Here is an 18643-nt window from a genome sequence, read left to right as displayed (position 1 = left end):
ATGGCTGACTCATGTTAATGTATGGCAAAAGCCATCACAATATTGTAAAGTAATTATCTTCCAATTAAAATAAAAAACCCCCAAACAAACACAAATTTGTTGATATTTCTGCTGAATAAGTTCTCTCTTTGCGACCCCATGGACTCTAGACCACCAGACTCCTCCATCCATGGGATTCTCCAGGCAAGAATACTGGAGTGGGTTGCCACTTCCTTCTCCAGGGTGAATAAGTTCTAGCCTCCTCTTTTGATTTCATGGCTCCTCACTCAGTACAGACATTACTAATGACAAAGCAGACACTTTCAACCAGCCAATTAATATCTTTTGAGATACTATCACTCTCACCCTGTCCCATTACTGTTCTTTACTGCAACACTCTTAATCCAGCCACTCTCCCTGCACTATCAAAAGAAGGGGGAACCTCATGGTTGTCTTACTTTAGTTAGGAAAATCTCTGTACCTCACTCAGATTTATTAGAGACTCCTCCTGAGACTAAAGAGCCTCTTGATGAAGGTGAAAGAGAAGAGTGAAAAAACTGGCTTAAAAATTCAACATTCAAAAAGCGAAGATCATGACATCTGGTCCCATCACTTCATGGCAAATAGATGGGGCAACAATGGAAACAATGACAAACTTTATTTTCTTGGGCTGCAAAATCACTGCAGATGGGGACTGAAGGCATGAAATTAAAAGATGCTTGCTCCTTGGAAGAAAAGCTATGACCAACCTAGACAGCATATTAAAAAGCAGAGACATTACTTTACCAACAAAGGTTCCTCTAGTCAAAGCTATGGTTTTTTCAGTAGTCATGTGTGGATGTGAGAGTTGGACCATAAAGAAGTTTGAGCACCCAAGAACTGATGCTTTTGAGCTATGGCGTTGGAGAAGACTCTTGGGAGTCCCTTGGACTGCAAAGAGATAAAACCAGTCAATCCTAAAGGAAATCAGTCCTGAATATTCATTGGAAGGACTGATAATGAAGCTGAAGCTCCAATACTTTGGCCACCTGATGTGAAGAGCCAATTCACGGAAAAAGACCCTGATGCTGGGAAAGATTGAAGACAGGAGGAGAAGGGGATTACAGGAGGTGAGATAGTTGGATGGCATCACCGATTCAATGGACATAATTTGAGCAAGGTCTGGGAGATGGTGAAGGACAGGGAAGCTTGGCATGCTGTGTAGTCCATGGAGTCACAAAGAGTAGGACACGACTGAATGACTGAACAACAACAACCTCCTGAGATACTGACCTAATACTGTTGATGGATCATACCTGAAAACTGAAACTGGAGGTTATCAAGCAAGATATTCTATCAGTACTCTATACAGTCTTCTACCTGAGGTAAAATCAGTCCAGACAGCAGAAGTTATTGTACTTACTATAGCTTGTCAACCAATCAGACCAGAAATTAAGTATATAGCAGGTATGCTTTTGGTGTAGTAAGTGACTATGGGCTGCTTTGGAAACAAAGGGAGTTTCTTGCCTCTGCCAGTATCCTCTCAAAAGTGGACAAGTTAAGGACCTTTTAGATGAAGTTCCACTTCCTTGAGGTAGCTACAGGAAAGGCTGAACCCCATCTAGAGAGAAACAATATGGCAGCTAAGGGAGATACTCTAGCAGATCAATATGCCAAACAAGTACCTTACCCAAAATTAAGTTTCTGTGAAATCTCTGGAGGAATTCAAAGCAGCCTATCATATTAACTATTGGTCTCTAAAAAGGAAAAATGAAAAAAAAATCAGGTACCTTTCATTGGAATAATCTGTGGTGCTCTCAAGAGAGATGGAACAAAGTGATTTCAAATATGTATAACTTTTTATAAAGAAACTACTCATAATGATATAGACAAATGGGTTACTATATTAAATCAGCATTAGTGGGGAAATATTGTTAAAAAACCCAACTCATTACAATAACATCAAAAAGAATAAAATACTTAGGAATAAAACTTTATCAATGAGGCAAAAGACTATCGGGTATTCTTTGCACCCTTGTTGAAGATCAGTTGACTATAAATGTGTGGGTTTATTGCTGAATTATCTATTCTCTTCCTTTTGTCTATATGCTGGTTTTTATGCAAGTACCATACTGTTTTGATTACTGTAGGATCGGGTAAATCATTTCCAGGTTGAACATCTACAGTCTTTTCAGTTGCTAAAAAGCTACTTGATACTGTGTTTCCAACTTGGAACATACCAGTGACCAAGGCATGTATTTTACAGTAACTATCATAAAAGAGTTCTGTAAGGCATTGTCTCTTACTCAAAAACTGTACTTACCAGGCTTAACCTCATAGAGAGGTTAACCAATGGTATCCTTAAATAAACATTAGCAACACTTTAAGAAAGTGTCCCTTGGCCAGTTGTACTCCTGCTGGAACTTTTGAAGCCATACTTTCCACTTCCTTGGGGACACATTACTTATCCTCCTGTGGACTGGTAACTGGAAAGCCCATGAATTTAAGAATCTTATCTCCAATTCTCCATTTTTATAGTTTTTACAGGACCATGTTTTTGACAGATTACATATGACTTGGAAATAACCTCAGATGTGTTTTAAATAAAATTGTGGTAATATACATAACATAAACACAACACAAAAGACACATAACTTTTTTTTTAAGTCCCAAATTCTTTTTTTTTAAATTAATTTATTTTAATTGGAGGCTAATTACTTTACAATATTGTAGTGGGTTTTGTCATACATTGACATGAATAAGCCATGGGTGTACCTGTGTTCCCCATCCTGAACCCCCCTCCCACCTCCCTCCCCATCCCATCCCTCTGGGTCATCCCAGTGCACCAGCCCTGAGCACCATGTCTCATGCATTGAACCTGGACTGGTGATCTGTTTCACATATGGTAATATACATATTTCAATGCTTTTCTCTCAAACCATCCCACCCTTGCCTTCTCCCACAGAGTCCAAAAGACTGTTCTCTACATCTGTTTCCAAAGCAGCCCATAGTCACATACTACACCAAAAGCATACCTACTATATACTTAATTTCTGGTCTGATTGGTTGACAAGCTATAGTAAATACAATAACTTCCGCTGTCTGGACTGATTTTAGCTCAGGTAGAAGGCTGTATAGAGTACTGATAGAATATCTTGCATATAGGGTCATCGTTACCATCTTCTAAGTTCCATATATATGCATTAGTATACTATATTGCTGTTTTTCTTTCTGGCTTACTTCACTCTGTATAATAGGCTCCAGTTTCATCCACCTTATTAGAACTGATTCAAATGTATTCTTTTTAATGGCTGAGTAATATTCCATTGTGTATATGTACCACACCTTTCTTATCCATTCGTCTGTTGATGGACATCTAGGTTGCTTCCATGTCCTGGCTATTATAGACAGTGCTGCAATGAACATTGGGGTACACGTGTCTCTTTCAATTCTGGTTTCCTCAGTGTGTATGCCCATCAGTGGGATTGCTGGGTCATATGGCAGTTCTGTTTCCAGTTTTTTAAGGAATCTCCCTACTGTTCTCCATAGTGGCTGTACTAGTTTGCATTCCCACCAACAGTGTAAGAAGGTTCCCTTTTCTCTACACCCTTTCCAGCATTTATTGTTTGTGGACTTTTGGATAGCAGCCATTCTGACCAGCGTGAGATGGTACCTCATTGTGATTTTGATTTGCATTTCTATGATAATGAATGATGTTGAACATCTTTTCATGTGTGTGTTAGCCATCTGTATATCTTCTTTGGAGAAATATCTGTTTAGTTCTTTGGCTTATTTTTTGATTGGGTCGCTTATTTTTCTGGAATTGAGCTTCAGGAGTTGCTTGTATATTTTTGAGATTAATTATTTGTCAGCTTCTTTGTTTGCTATTATTTTCTCCCGTTCTGAAGGCTGTCTTTTCACCTTGCTTATGGTTTCCTTCATTGTGCAAAAGCTTTTAAGTTTAATTAGGTCCCATTTGTTTATTTTTGCTTTTCTTTCCATTACTCTGGGAGGTGGGTCATAGAGGATCCTACTGTGATTTATGTCAGAGAGTGTTTTGCCTATGTTTTCCTCTAGGAGTTTTATGGTTTCTGGTCTTACGTTTAGATAAAAGGCACATAACTTAAAATTTACCACCCTACCCATTTTAAGTGTACAGTTTAGTAGTCCTAAGTATATTTACCTTGTTATGTAACCAGTCTCCACAAATTTTTTATGTTGCAAAATGAACAGTCTGTACTTTTAGAACAATTCCCCTTTGCCTCCTCTCTCCAGCCCCTGGAAACCACCATTCTACTTTTGTTTCTGTGAATTTGACTACTCTGGATACTTCATATAAGTAAAACTATACAGTGTTTATTTTTTGTAACTGGTTTATTTCACTTAGCATAATGTCCTCAATATTCATCCATGTTATGGTATGTGTCAGAATTTCCTTCCTTTTTAAGGACGAATGATCTATTGTATGCATCTACATTTTTTTAAAGTCAATTCATCCTTCTATGGACATTTGGGCTGCTTCCACCTTTGTTTTTTGTGAATAATGTTGCTACCAACAGGAGTGTATAAATATCTCTTTGAGGTCCTGTTTTTTATTCTTTTGGGTATATAGTCAGAAGTGGAATTCCTGGATTATACAGTAGTTCTATTTTTAATTTGTTGAAGAATTGACAAACTATTTCCTATAATGGCTGCACCATTTTCATACTGACCAACAATGTACAATAATCTTAAATTTTCCACATGCTTGCCAAACACTTGGTTTTTTTCTTTTCTTCTTCTTCTTCTTTTTTTTTTTTTTAAATAACAAACCTTCTAAGGTGACATCTCATGGTAGTCTGTATTTGGCTAATGGCACCCCACTCCAGTACTCTTGCCTGGAAAATCCCATGGACGGAGGAGCCTGGTAGGCTGCAGTCCATGGGGTCACTAAGAGTCAGACATGACTGAGCGACTTTACTTTCACTTTTCACTTTCATGTGTTGGAGAAGGAAATGGCAACCCACTCCAGTGTTCTTGCCTAGAGAATCCCAGTGATGGGGGAGCCTGGTAGGCTGCCGTGTATGGGATCGCACAGAGTCGGACACGACTGAAGCAACTTAGCAGCAGCAGCAGCAGCAGTGATGTTGAACACCTTTTTCATATGCTTCCTGTATGTTTACAAATATTTGTATATTTTCCTTGGAGAAATGACTATCAAGACTTTTGCCCATTTAAATGTCAGGTATTTTTTTCCTGTTGAGTTGTAGTTCTTAATGTATTCTAGATATTAACCACATAGAAGATATGCAAATATTTTCCTATTCTATAGGTTGTTTTTCAGTCTATTAATTGTATCATTTAAAAATTTTTTTCATGTAGTCCAATTTATCTATTTTACTTTTGTTTTCTGTCTTTTGGTGTCATATTGAAGAAACAAATGCCAAGCTCATTATAATGAGGGTTTCCCTAGTGGCTCAGATGGTAAGGAATTGTCTGCAATGCAGGAGACCCAGGTTCAATCTCCAGGGTTGGGAAGATACCCTGGAGAAGAAAATGGCCACCCACTCCACTATCCTTGCCTGCAAAATCCCATGGACAGAGGAGCCTGGCAGGCTACAGTCCATAGGATTGCAAAGAGTTGGACACAACTGAGCAACTTTCACTTTCACTTCAATATAATGAAGCTTTCCCCTTTTGCTTTCATGTAAGAGCTTTATAGTTTTAAGTCTTATGTTTAGATATTTGACCTCATTTTGGGTTAATTTTTACATAAGGTGTAAGATAAGGGTTCAGTTTCACTTATTATTTTGCATGTGGGTATCCAATTTTTTCCAATAACAAAAATTTTTTATTGAAATATAATTGAAGGACAATATTATGTTTATTTCAGATGCACTAAATAGTGATATGAAATTTGCATACTTAATGAAATAATCACTATGATAAGTCTGGCAATCATCTGTTTCTATACAACATTTTTATTACAATATTATTGATCATATTCTTTATGGTGTATATTGTATCCCCATGGCTTGTTTATTATTGGAGATGTTTGTACTGCTTAATCCCCTTTACCTATCTCAAAACCCCTCTGCCCAACAAAATTGCTTGAAAAGATTATCCTTTCCCCATTGGGTAGACTTGCTGAATTTCATTGTACAATATATACAAGAGTTTGTTTCTGGACTATGTATTCTAATCAATTATCTATCTTTATTATTCCAGTACCATACTGATTTGATACTGTAACAAAGTGCTGCACTTGATATACCAGCAAATTTGGAAAACTCAGCAGTGGTCACAGGTCTGGAAAAGGTCAGTTTTCATTCCAATCCCAGAGAAAGACAATGCCAAAGAATGTTCAAACTACCACACAATTGCACTCATCTCACATGCTAGCAAAGTAATGCTCAAAATTCTCCAAGCTAGGCTTCAACAGTACATGAACCAAGAACTTCCAGATGTTCAAGCTGGATTTAGAAAAGGCAGAGGAACCAGAGATCAAATTGCCAACATCCGCTGGATCAGAGAAAAAGCAAGAGAATTCGACAAGAATATCTACTTCTGCTTCATTGACTATGCTAATGCCTTTGACTGTGTGGCTCACAACAAACGGTGGAAAATTCTTAGAGATGGGAATACCAGACCACCTTATTTGTCTCCTGAGAAACCTGTGTGTAGGTCAAGAAGCAACAGTTAGAACTGGACATGGAAGAATGAACTGGTTCAAAATTTGGAAGAGAGTATGTAAAAATGTTGTGTGTGACACTGTTCTAATTTTGTTCTTTTATGTGTAAGTTTCCAATTATCCCAATAACTTTTGTTGACCTCATTGTATGTTCTTGCTTCCTTCACTGTAGGTTAATTGACCATGTGTGCAAAAGTTTATTTCTCAGCCTTCTATTCTGCTCCATTGGTCAACTTATCTGTTTTTCTGCCAGTGCCATACTGTTTTGATAACTCTAGCTTTGTAGTGTAGTCTGAAGTCAGAGAGCATGATACCTCCAGTTTTTTGTGTGTGTGTGTGATTTCATATAAGTACTAAATTATTTTTCTAGTTATGTGAAAAACTGTGTATACTGATAGAATTGCAATAACCTTTTAGGTTGTTTTGAGTTGTTGGGACATTTTAACAATATTAATTCTTCCAATCCATGAACATATGATAGCTTTCAATTTATTTATATTGACTTCAATTGCCTTCATCATTGTGTTATAATTTTCAGAGTATAGGTCTTTCACCTCTTTGGCTAAAATTATTCCTAGGTGTTTTATTTATTTTTTGATGGAATTTTAAATGGGATTGTTTTCATGATTTATAATCCTGATAGTTTATTGTCAGTGTATAGAAAGGCAATTTCTAAATATTAATCTTATATCCTGAAACTTTACTGAATTTATTAAAAGTTTTTTGATGTCTTTAGGGTTTTTTTTATATAGTATCATGTAATCTGTAAATAATGACAACTTCACTTTTTCCCTTTCAATTTGGATATCTTTTCTTTTTCTTGTCTGATTGCTGTTGCTGGACTTCCCATGCTACGTTACATAGGAATGGTGGCAGTGGGCATCCTCGTCTTGTTTCTGATCTTGGAGGAAAAGTTTTAAGCTTTTTTGGCCAATGATTATGATGTAAGCTGTGGCTTAGTCTTGTATGGTCTTTATTATGCTGCTGCTGCTAAGTCACTTCAGTCGTGTCCGACTCTGTGTGACCCCATAGACGGCAGCTCACCAGGCTCCCCCGTCCCTGGGATTCTCCAGGCAAGGACACTGGAGTGGGTTGCCATTTCCTTCTCCAATGCATGAAAGTGAAAAGTGAAAGTGAAGTTGCTCAGTCGTGTCCGACTCTTAGCGACCCCATGGACTGCAGACTTCTAGGCTCCTCCATCCATGGGATTTTCCATGCAAGAGCACTGGAGTGGGGTGCCATTGCCTTCTCCATGGTCTTTATTATAGTGAGGTATTGTTCCTTAGGGAGAAGGCAATGGCACCCCACTCCAGTACTCTTGTCTGGAAAATCCCATGGACAGAGGAGCCTGGTGGGCTGCAATCCGTGGGGTCTTGAAGAGTCGGAAATGACTGAGCTACTTCACTTTCACTTTTCACTCTCATGCATTGGAGAAGGAAATGGCAACCCACTCCAGTGTTCTTGCCTGGAGAATCCCAGGGACAGAGGAACCTGGTGGGCTGCCGTCTCTGGGATCGCACAGAGTGGGACACGACTGAAGTGACTTAGCAGCAGCAGCACTGTCCCTTAGAGCTTCCTTGGTGGCTCAGCAGTAAAGAATCAGCCAGCAATATAGGAATCGCAGGAGACTCGGGTTTGATTCCTGGATTGGGAAGATCCCCTGGAGGAGTACGTGGTAACCCACTCCAATATTCCTGCCTGGAGAATCCCTTGGATAGAGGAGCCTGGTGGGCTATAGTCCATGGGGTCGCAAAGAGTTGGACACAACTGAAACGACTTAGCATGCATGCATAGTCCCTCTTTGTTCATTTTGTTGAGGGTTTTTTTTTTTTTTATCATGAATGGATGTTGACTTTTGTCAAATGCTATTTATGCATATATGAGATGACTATGTAGTTTTTACCCTTTGTTTTGTTAATGTGTTGTATCACATCACTTGATTTTTGAATATGAATTCATCCTTGAATCCCTGGAATACATCTTACTAGATTGTGGTGTAAGACCCTTTTTATGCATTGGTGAATTCAGTTTGCTAATATTGTGTGGAGGATTTTTGTATATAGTTTATCAGTGATATTGACCTATAATTTTCTCTTTTTTAGTGTCTCCCAGTCTCGTTTTGGTATCAGGGTAATGCTGACCTTGTAAAATGTGTTTCAAAGTATTTTCCCCACTTCAACTTTTTCCATAGATTGTGAACTATGTTTCCTTAAATATTTTGCAGAATTCCCTTATGAACCTTTATATATAACGTCATAGAGAGTAGATACCCACCCTACAAATCATGTGCACTCCACCTATTTATCTAGCTTCTTCTGAAGCCCTGACAACCACTGATTTTTCACTATCTCTTTAGTTTAGCTTTTTTTCAGAATGTATTTAATTGGATTCACACAGTATGTGGTCTTTCCAGATTGGCTTCTGTAACTTAGCAATATGCATTTAAAATTATTTATTACCTGGCTTGGCAACTCATTTACATTTTTTCTTAATGTTAATAATATTACATATGTTATATCTATATAGGTATATAATATATATGGATTACATGTATATATTATATATAATCACAGATTTTTCTCCATCTGCCTATGAAAGACATCTTAGTTGTTTCTGGTTTTAGGAGCAATGGGTTTCTGTTAGTTCTCATCAAGTTAAGTTAAAACCTCAAAGACTTGTCAGATAGCTTATTCATGAGTAGACATAAGAACTTTTAGTACTTAGAGATGACTAGAGAAAGAGGCCATTAAACAGTCTTCTTCTGGTTACAAAATCCCCCTTCACATTTGAGTACCCCAGTAAAGGGTTTCTTATAGGACTTTGTCAATTTATAAAGATGTTTTTCAATATATTAAAACTTGGACCCATTGTCTGTAATATCCAGTTATTAATAAAAACACATACTCTCAACTGTCTTTGGTGAGGTGTTTAGGATATGTTTGAATTGTCTTTTTTCTATCAGGACAGAAGGTTTTCCCCTTGTGATGTCATACTATAAATAATAGACTGTATTTTGGCAAAATTATAACATATTTAAAATTTATGCCTCCTTTTTGATAAGGTTGGGGCAAGCCAATGAAATCTTTGTTTAGGATTCCTTGTTCTTTGAACAAAGAAGATTAACTTACACATTATATTAAGAACTGAATCACAAGGGAAATTTAAATCTTTTAAGTCATGATCAAGAACCAGGGAAAAATAGAAGGGGACTCCAGTGTACTCTAGGGGCATGACTGTTCAGGTATGTTGTGGTCCTCTCCCGGTGAAGGCAAAAAGTATTGACTGTCTTGGTCTAGCTGCTGCTGCTGCTGCTGCTAAGTCACTTCAGTCGTGTCCCACTCTGTGCGACCCTATAGACGGCAGCCCGCCAGGCTCAGCCATCCCTGGAATTCTCCAGGCAAGAACATTGGAGTGGGTTGCCATTTCCTTCTCCAATGCATGAAAGTGAAAGGTGAAAGTGAAGTCGCTCAGTCGTGTCTGACTCTTAGCGACCCCATGGACTGCAGCCTACCAGGCTCCTCCGTCCATGGGATTTTCCAAGCAAGAGTACTGGAGTGGGGTGCCATTGCCTTCTCTGGTCTTGGTCTAGAGGAACACTGAAAAAAGGCAGAATAAAGATTCATTAGAGTGAAGCAAGTGGTTTCAGGTGGAATTGGCGAAAGGATGGTATTTGTGTTAATTTCTATCAAGAAGTTTGTCAATGGCCTTACAATTTTGAACAAATTGATATCCTTGCCTGTTTGGGTTCTTTTCTTGCAGAGAGAGAGTGTTACAAGGGCAGCGTATGGGAAGACCTTCATATACAAGGCTCTCAGCTATATGTTTGAGCTCTTCCTTTGCCTTCAATGAAAGTTATGACCAACCTAGACAGCATATTGAAAAGCAGAGACATTATTTTGCCAACAAAGGTCCATCTAGTCAAGGCTATGGTTTTTCCAGTGGTCATGTATGGATGTGAGAGTTGGACTGTGAAGAAAGCTGAGAGCTGAAGGATTGATGCCTTTGAACTGTCGTGTTGGAGAAGACTCTTGAGAGTCCCCTGGACTGCAAGGAGATCCAACCAGTCCATTCTGAAATCCCAGATCAACCCTGGGATTTCTTTGGAAGGAAAGATGCTAAAGCTGAAACTCCAGTACTTTGGCCACCTCACGCGAAGAGTTGACTCATTGGAAAAGACTCTGGTGCTGGGAGGGATTGGGGGCAGGAGGAGAAGGGGATGACAGAGGATGAGATGGCTGGATGGCATCACTGACTCGATGGATGTGAGTCTGAGTGAACTCCGGGAGTTGGTGATGGACAGGGAGGCCTGGCATGCTGTGATTCATGGGGTCGCAAAGAGTCGGACACGATTGAGCGACTGAACTGAACTGAACTGAATAATGAGCGATGTTGAGCATCTTTTCATGTGTTTGTTATCCATCTGTATGTCTTCTTTGGAGAAATGTCTGTTTAGGTCTTTTTCCCACTTTTTGATTGGGTTGTTTGTTTTTCTGGTATTGAGTTGTATGAGCTGCTTGTATATTTGGAATTATATTGAAATTAAAAGGAAATTAATCCTTTTTCAGTTGTTTCATTTGCTATTATTTTCTCCCATTCTGAGGGCTGTCTTTTCACCTTGCTTAGTTTCCTTTGCTGTGCAAAAGCTTGTAAGTTTAATCAGGCCCCACTTGCTTACTTTTGTTTTTGTTTCTGTTACTCTGGGAGGTGGGTCATAGAGGATCTTGCTTTGATTTATGTCATCGAGTGTTCTGCCTATGTTTTCCTCTAAGAGTTTTATAGTTTCTGGTCTTACATTTAGGTCTTTAATCCATTTTGAGTTTATTTATGTGTATGGTGTTAGGCAGTGTTCTAATTTCATTTTTTTTACATGTAGCTTTCCAGTTTTCCCAGCACCATTTATTGAAGAGGCTGTATTTGCCGCATTGTATATTCTTGGCTTCTTTGTCAAGAATAAGGTATGCATAGGTGCATGGGTTTATTTCTGGACTTTCTATCTTGTTCCATTGGTTTATATTTCTGTTTTTGTGCCAGTACCATACTGTCTTGATGACTGTAACTTTGTAGTATAATCTGAAGTCAGGAAGGTTGATACCTCCAGCTCCATTCTTTCTCAAGAGTGCTTTGGCTATTTGGGGTCTTTTGTGTTTCCATATGAACTGTGAAATTTTTTGTTCTAGTTCTGTGAAAAATGCCATTGGTAATTTCATAGGGATTGCATTGAGTCTGTAGATTGCATTTGGTAGTATAGTCATTTTCATGATATTGATTCTTCCTACCCAGGAACATGGAATCTCTCTCCATCTGTTTATGTCATCTTTGATTTCTTTCATTAGTGTCTTATAATAATGAAGCAGCTTTTGATTCAGTTTTGTGTGGAAGACTCTTTATACCAAATCAAAACACACTGCCCATTGAAACTGAGAAATCTTTTCCCCTTCTTATCGAAGGAGCCTCTCCAGTGAACAGTTTTGTTCCAGTCAAATCCTTAGTCAAGTTATGCCATTTAAAGAGACAGGCACAAGAACGAGGAGTCGAATGAGGTGACGTGGAAGAAGCAGGCATCTTTCTTGGAAGAGTAGAAGCTCTACACTTCAACTACCCCATAAGAGCTGGCAATCACGGGTAAATGTGGTGTTTGTGCATCTCATAACTTAGGCCTCGACATGACTTCTCTGAATGTAGATTCCACTGCCTCCACCACCTGACACCAAAGAGAACCCTCTTCCTGGATTGAAGCCAAACTTTCAGGGCAAAAGAAAATCCAGAGAACCTCATCTGGTTTTATTGACCACTGCAAAGTATGTCCAAATAGATGCTAGTTTGATGAGAACGAATATCTACTCTTTGCAACAACATGGATGGTCCTAGAGTGTATTCTGGTTTATAAAATTACTCAGAGAAAGACATATACTCTTATGTTATCACTCATGCATAGAATCTAAAAAATAAAACAAATTAGTGCATATAACAAAACAGAAAAGATTCTTATATGATGAGAACAAAGCTGTGGTTGTCACTCAGGACAGGGAAGGAGGGAGGATCAAGATAGGGTAGGGGATTAAGAAATTAAAATTACTATGTATAAAGTAAATAAGGAACAAGGACATATTGTACAGCAGAAGAAAATATACTCATTTTTTTGTAGTTACTTTACCTTGAATACCTTGAATATAATCCAATAATATTGAATTATGTTATTGTGCACCCAAAACTTAATAAAATACACTTGTTAACTATACTTCAAAAGGCAGGTTATAGCTCAGTTGGTAAAGAATCTGCCTGCAATGCAGGAGACCCAGTTCAATTCCTGGGTCAGGAAGATCCGCTGGAGAAGGGATAGGCTACCTACTCCAGTATTCTTGGGCTTCCCTTGTGGTTCAGCTGGTACAGAAACCCCTGCAATGCAGGGGACCTGGGTCTTATCCCTGGGTTGGGAAGATCCCTGAAGAAGGGAAAGGCTACCCACTCCAGTATTCTGGCCTGGAGAATTCCATGGACTGTATAGTCCACGGGGTCACAAAGAGTCGGACATGACTGAAACCACTTTCACTAACTAACTGTATTTCAAAAAAAGGGGTGACACTATTAACTACACCAGACAACCTGGATTTGAGGTAATATCCAATGAAAGGATTATGGAAAAATAAGATGTAAGAGGCTTGTCAAAAAAAAAAAGGAGACATACTCATTATTTGGAAATAATTTTATTAGTCAAGCAAGAGAATCTATAGATAAGTGATTACAGAAATTAAGTAATTTTCTGGTTGTCAGACAATTTAAGAAAAAATATTTCTATATGTTAGTAGCAATATAAAAAACATATTTTGGAGCTTATAAGTATAAAAACACAAAATCTTTAGAATTACAAACTTTCCTGGGGCAAGAAAATTATATAACATTAAAAGCATATAAGAAGAACAGAAAACTGTTGGTTCTTTTGGGAAAACCCAGCAATAGAATTAAACCATCTGCCAACCTAGTCATTCAAAAGAGGAGGGGCCATAATCATTGTTCCCCATTCTATGTTTTGTATTCAACAAATATTTGTCCACATAAAACTACTGACTAGATTCCCCTAAAGGGGCTAGACCTTCCATCCAAAAAAGTCCCAGCTGGGTAGAGGTGTTGTAAACTAGCATGGACAGACACTAGGACCAAAACCGTGTAAAGAACAGAAATGAGCAATTCTTCTGTTGAGTGGGGTGGGGCACAATAGGGAAAGGGGCCAGTGGTAGGGTATCTGGGAAAGGATAGCTTTTTAGAGAAAAGTGCTTTTGCTTATGTTTGAAGCAAATGGGAAGGGGGTAGAGCTGCTTAGGCTTCCCCAGCGGCTCAGTGGTAAAGAATCCGCCTGCAATGCAGGAGAGGCAGCTTCCATCCCTGGGTCAGGAAGATGCCCCGGAGAAGTAAACGACAACCTATTCCAGTATTCTTGCCTGGGAAATCACATGGGCAGAGGATCTTGGAGGGCTACAGTCCACAGAGTTGCACAGAGTCCAAAACAACAGCAAACAAACAAACAAACAAAAACAACAACAGATCTGCTTAAGGGTAACCTCTTTAGAGAAAACCTACCAGCAGTCTGGCTGGCTGAAAGAATGCTGCATTTCAAGTGGATTTTCTTTGCCCAGGTGAGCTTCCTTTCAGGTGTTCAGGCAGCCACTGACCAAAATTCTGCAATGCAGCCTGCATCCAAAAAGGACCTATTCGTGTGCTTCTTTTGGTGTGTTCAATATATACACAACCAACATCGGAAGATTCTGTCCTGGTGCCCGCTCAGGAGTCCAGGAATTGTGGGAGGCAGTGGATTCAGGGAACAGGCATCTCCGGGCCTTGCAAGGAGGACCAGTTGGGCGACAGGGGCGCTCCTGGGGACCTGGACTCGGAGAAGGAGGTAGAGGTTGGAGTGGTGAGTCAGGAAAGGGCTCCAGAAGGTGCAAGTCCAGGTTGTCGTCGTGCTGAGGAGAGCCTCTCTCTGGACTAGGATTGGAGGCCCGAGGGGAGAGCTCTGAGACTAGGTCGAACAGGTCAAAGTGAGTCAAACTTCCAGCAGAAGAGCGGAGCCCAGCGATTGGGACTGAGGCAGCATCCATCCCGCCCAGCAGGAAGTCAGCGTCAGCATTCGCGTCCTCCTTGCTGGCCTCTCCCTGGCAGGCGATCTCTGGGACAGCGGCACAGGAGAGTCCCGGCTCCAGGGCCACGTACTCTCCGGGAGGGCTCAGGACAGCGCCCGGTTCTAGGCCCTGCCCCCACGGCCCTTCCACACCCAAGCCCAGGAGGGCCTCGGGGACCAGCATGAGGATGCGACCTCCGAAACACACTTGCCACACAGACGTTGGCTCGGGCTCCAGCAGCAGTTCGACGTCGTCCAGGAGCACGTGCAGAGCACATCCCGCCGGCAGGACAGCCACGAAAATGAGAGTGCCCGCTGTCGGGGACCAGGTCAGGTTATGCAGGCTGGGCTCCGCCTCAGACTCGGACTTGGGGAGGGCGGGCTCCTCGGTTCGGCGGCGCTTGGCAGGGCCGGGTCCTCCGTCCTGCTGTTCCCACGTGTCCTCAGGGTAGGCGGTGGGGCTGCGCGGTCGGCAGCCCATCATGTGAATGTCGCCGCGGGCCTGGGACCTGGCAGAAGGCGACAGAGGGCTGGGTCCTGCAGGCAGTGAAAGGTCGGCTTGACAGGTGAGGCCGACGAGGGGCGGTGGGGCGCAGGAACGCAGGACGAGTCTTCGAACTTTGGGGTTGCCTCTGGGGAGTCACTCAGTCGTGGCTTCTAGGGGAGCTGCTGCGTTCAGTCTTGCGAGTTTGAAGCTTCAGCTCCTCACGTGGACGGGTTTGCAGAGGAGTGGGCCAAGGGTGCCGTGAGTGAAGCGGGCGGAACCAGAGTCGCTAAGCAGCCGCACGCTAAGCAGCCGCACGCTAAGCAGCCGCACGCTAAGCAGCCGCACGCTAAGCAGCCGCACGCTAAGCAGCCGCACGCTAAGCAGCCGCACGCTAAGCAGCCGCACGCTAAGCAGCCGCACGCTAAGCAGCCGCACGCTAAGCAGCCGCACGCTAAGCAGCCGCACGCTAAGCCCCGCCCCTTCCTAGGCTCCGCCTACAGAAATGGAGTAGTCTGGGAAGCCCTAGAGTCCTGACCCTGGTGGGTAGTTCAGTGTAGATGCTTTTATAGGCCTGAAGGGGGCGGAGCAATCGTGCCACTCCTGGGTGAAGTCCTTGGCTTTCCTCTTGTTGACCTCAGATGAGGAAAACCTTAACCGGAAAACCGATTACATTTGAAGTCTCACCATTGGAACGCTGCACCAGGACCCTGAAATGTAGTTCCTTCATCCCCTGAGACGTCGCCCTGGTAGTGACCTCTTATCTTCTTTTGGTCCAATAGTGAGGTGAGTTTTTGGATGGCATCCTTAAGCCTTTGTCTGTTGTTAATGATTGTCAGATCCTTGCAGGTGTGTTGGAAGGGAAAGAGATGTTAGAATTGATTGTCTTAATATCAACTGCTGCATGGTCAACTTATGTATGTATCAGTTTAGCATGATGGTCATTGTTATACTTCCGTCACTAAACCAAGAGTTTAGTGTATCGAATTTGACGTACACTACACTCAGAGGTGTATCTGTTGCGGCTCAACTGTCATCCCAAAGGAAGAACCAATTGGCCAGGAGCCCGGAAGTAGCAGAGGATCCTCCGACCCATCAGGCTCCCCTCCAGGTGATGCAGGCGGCAGCGCCTTTAATCTGGGTGTCACTTTAAAGGCGCGTCTAGGGCTTTCCTGGTGGCTCAGAGGTTAAAGCGTCTGCCTGCAATGCAGGAGACTTGGGTTCGATCCCTGGGTTGGGAAGATCTCCTGGAAAAGGAAATGGCAACCCACTCCAGTATTCTTGCCTGGAGAATCCCATAGAGAGAGGAGCCTGGTAGGCTACAGTCCACGCAAAGAGTTGGACACGACTGAGTGACTTCACTTTCTCTTTCACCACATGATTGCTCACTTTGTCCCTTTTTACAAAATAGCTTTTATGGTCTCATTTTTAGGGCTGCATCATATTCCCTCATACAGAATTCCATTAAAATCAGGCTTCCTTTGATGGACATTCAAGCTAGTGATCTTTGAATTGGCAGACACTGCCCTTCTCTAGCCAGTTAGTGTAAAATGCAGATTCTATGCCACATCCCAGAACCACTGATCAGACTTCCGAGAGCCATGGGCATAGGAATTCTCCTTAAGCAGCTCCACAAAGCTTCTGTTTGGGGCCCGAGTTTAAGATGACAGAACTTGTTTTCATTCAGCATTTGAGGGGTTCAGGAACACTGCAGTGTATGATCGAGGCGACATCCCAGCCTGTTGATGACAAAGTCAAGAAGGAAATTCAACCTTCCTGGGCCTGCCTTCAGTGGTTTCCCCGATACTCCTTCCTGCATCCACTCTCATGGTTGCATTCCAGTGTCTTGCCTGTGGGCTAAGAAATTCCCTATATAGATCAGGAATGTTGCTGAGGGAACATGCAGGGCTGAACACTGCTTTTGGGGCACTCCCGACCAGACCTTGTTGGAGTTCTGTTGCTGATGCTTGGACATCCCATGGTCAAGGATAGTTCAATGGGAGCTCTATTTTCAGGACAATGAGTGTGGACGTGCTGTGTTTTAAGGGATGGATGGAAGAGCCAAAACCTGGCCAGGATACCAGGTGTGGCTCACAACTCTTGGCATAACTGGTATTGGAGCCCTGAATGAGGTGGCTCCTGTCTCTGCCTTGTCCACTACTCTCCTGACCTTAGTAGTTTCACATTTGGGCTCATCATTGTTCTGGGCCCTATGAATTGTCACTGTGAGCTCCCCTTCCAAGGGAACGTGGTCCTGTCCTGAGATAAAGGCAGTTACTGGGGGCCCAGCATAGAGGGACCTGATTTTCTCTTCTGATCAGTCTCTTTCTTTCTTTTAATTGGCTGTGTAACTCAGCTTGTCAGAATCTTAGTTCCTGGACCAGGGATCAATCCCAAGACCCCTGCAGTGGAAGCGCAGCATTCTAACAACTGGATTGCCAAGTAATTTCCATGGTCAGCCCCTTTCTAAGTGGGTGATTATGGACCAGTCATTTCACCTTCTCTGATCTCAGTTTCCTACACATGAAGTGGACAGAATGCTATCTACTGTGCAGGAGGGTTGTGAGATAATGTATATAAAATGTTCTTGGAATAGGGTAAGTGCCAAGTGAAAGTGAAAGTGTTAGTCACTCAGTCATGTCTGACTCTTTGCAACCCCATGGACTGTAGCCTGCTAGGCTCCTCTGTCCATGGGATTTTCCAAGCAAGAATACTTGGAAAAGCAAGTATTTCCTTGCTTTTTCAAGGAAGGCCATTTCCTGCTCCAGGGGATCTTCTGGACCTGGGGATTGAACCTGGGTCTCTTATGTTGCAGGCAGATTCTTTAGTGTCTGAGCCACCAGAGAATAGTAACTATTCACTCGTTATCATGATTATAATCTGTCTATTCTCATGTGACACTATAGCTGTATTCTCAGCATCTTAAACAGTGCCTGGCAAGTAGCCAACATTCAGTGAATGGTAAAAAAAAATATTGTTGTCATCATCATCATTCTAAAAAGGGGTCTGATCTGTTAGGAAGTAATTTTTCAGGTTTTTTCGTGGCGTAACATCTATATAATTCAAGAATGGCTCGCTGGGCACCAGATCAGAAAATCACAAAATCTTTAATTTTGCCTTATTTTTCTTTACTCTAAGATGCACAGAGACTGTCAGAATGATTTATCAGGCCCACTCATTGGCTTTTCTTGGGTCAGTCATTACTGTCTATCCAATCAACGTGAACTGATTGAACAACTGTGAGGGAGGAATTAGCAAATAAATTCTGGTTCCCTGCAGATCCTCCCTCTAATGAGGGCTTTCCTGGTGGCTCAGAAAATCCCATGGACAGAGGAGCCTGGGTGGGCTACATCCATGGGTCGCAAAGAGTCAGACACGATTGAGCGACTAACACTTTCACTTTCCTCCCTCTAATGAG

General features: G+C 41.7%; 1 protein-coding gene across 1 annotated transcript; it reads right to left on the bottom strand.

Moving 5' to 3' along the window:
- Positions 1 to 14331: 14331 nt before the first annotated feature.
- Positions 14332 to 15955, bottom strand: LOC616673 (proline rich 23A). The gene is made up of 2 exons (XM_005201927.4): positions 15913 to 15955; positions 14332 to 15278 (listed from the first exon to the last, which is right to left on the bottom strand). Exons 1-2 carry the CDS (start codon positions 15953 to 15955, stop codon positions 14332 to 14334), a joined length of 990 nt encoding a protein of 329 aa, XP_005201984.2.
- Between the last annotated feature and the right edge of the window lie 2688 nt (positions 15956 to 18643).

This window comes from Bos taurus, chromosome 1 (assembly GCF_002263795.3).
Source record: "Bos taurus isolate L1 Dominette 01449 registration number 42190680 breed Hereford chromosome 1, ARS-UCD2.0, whole genome shotgun sequence".
NCBI classification, from domain to species: domain Eukaryota; kingdom Metazoa; phylum Chordata; class Mammalia; order Artiodactyla; family Bovidae; genus Bos; species Bos taurus.
The sequence above is the reverse complement of the archived record's forward strand: the minus strand, read 5'-3'. Positions and strand labels throughout refer to the sequence as shown.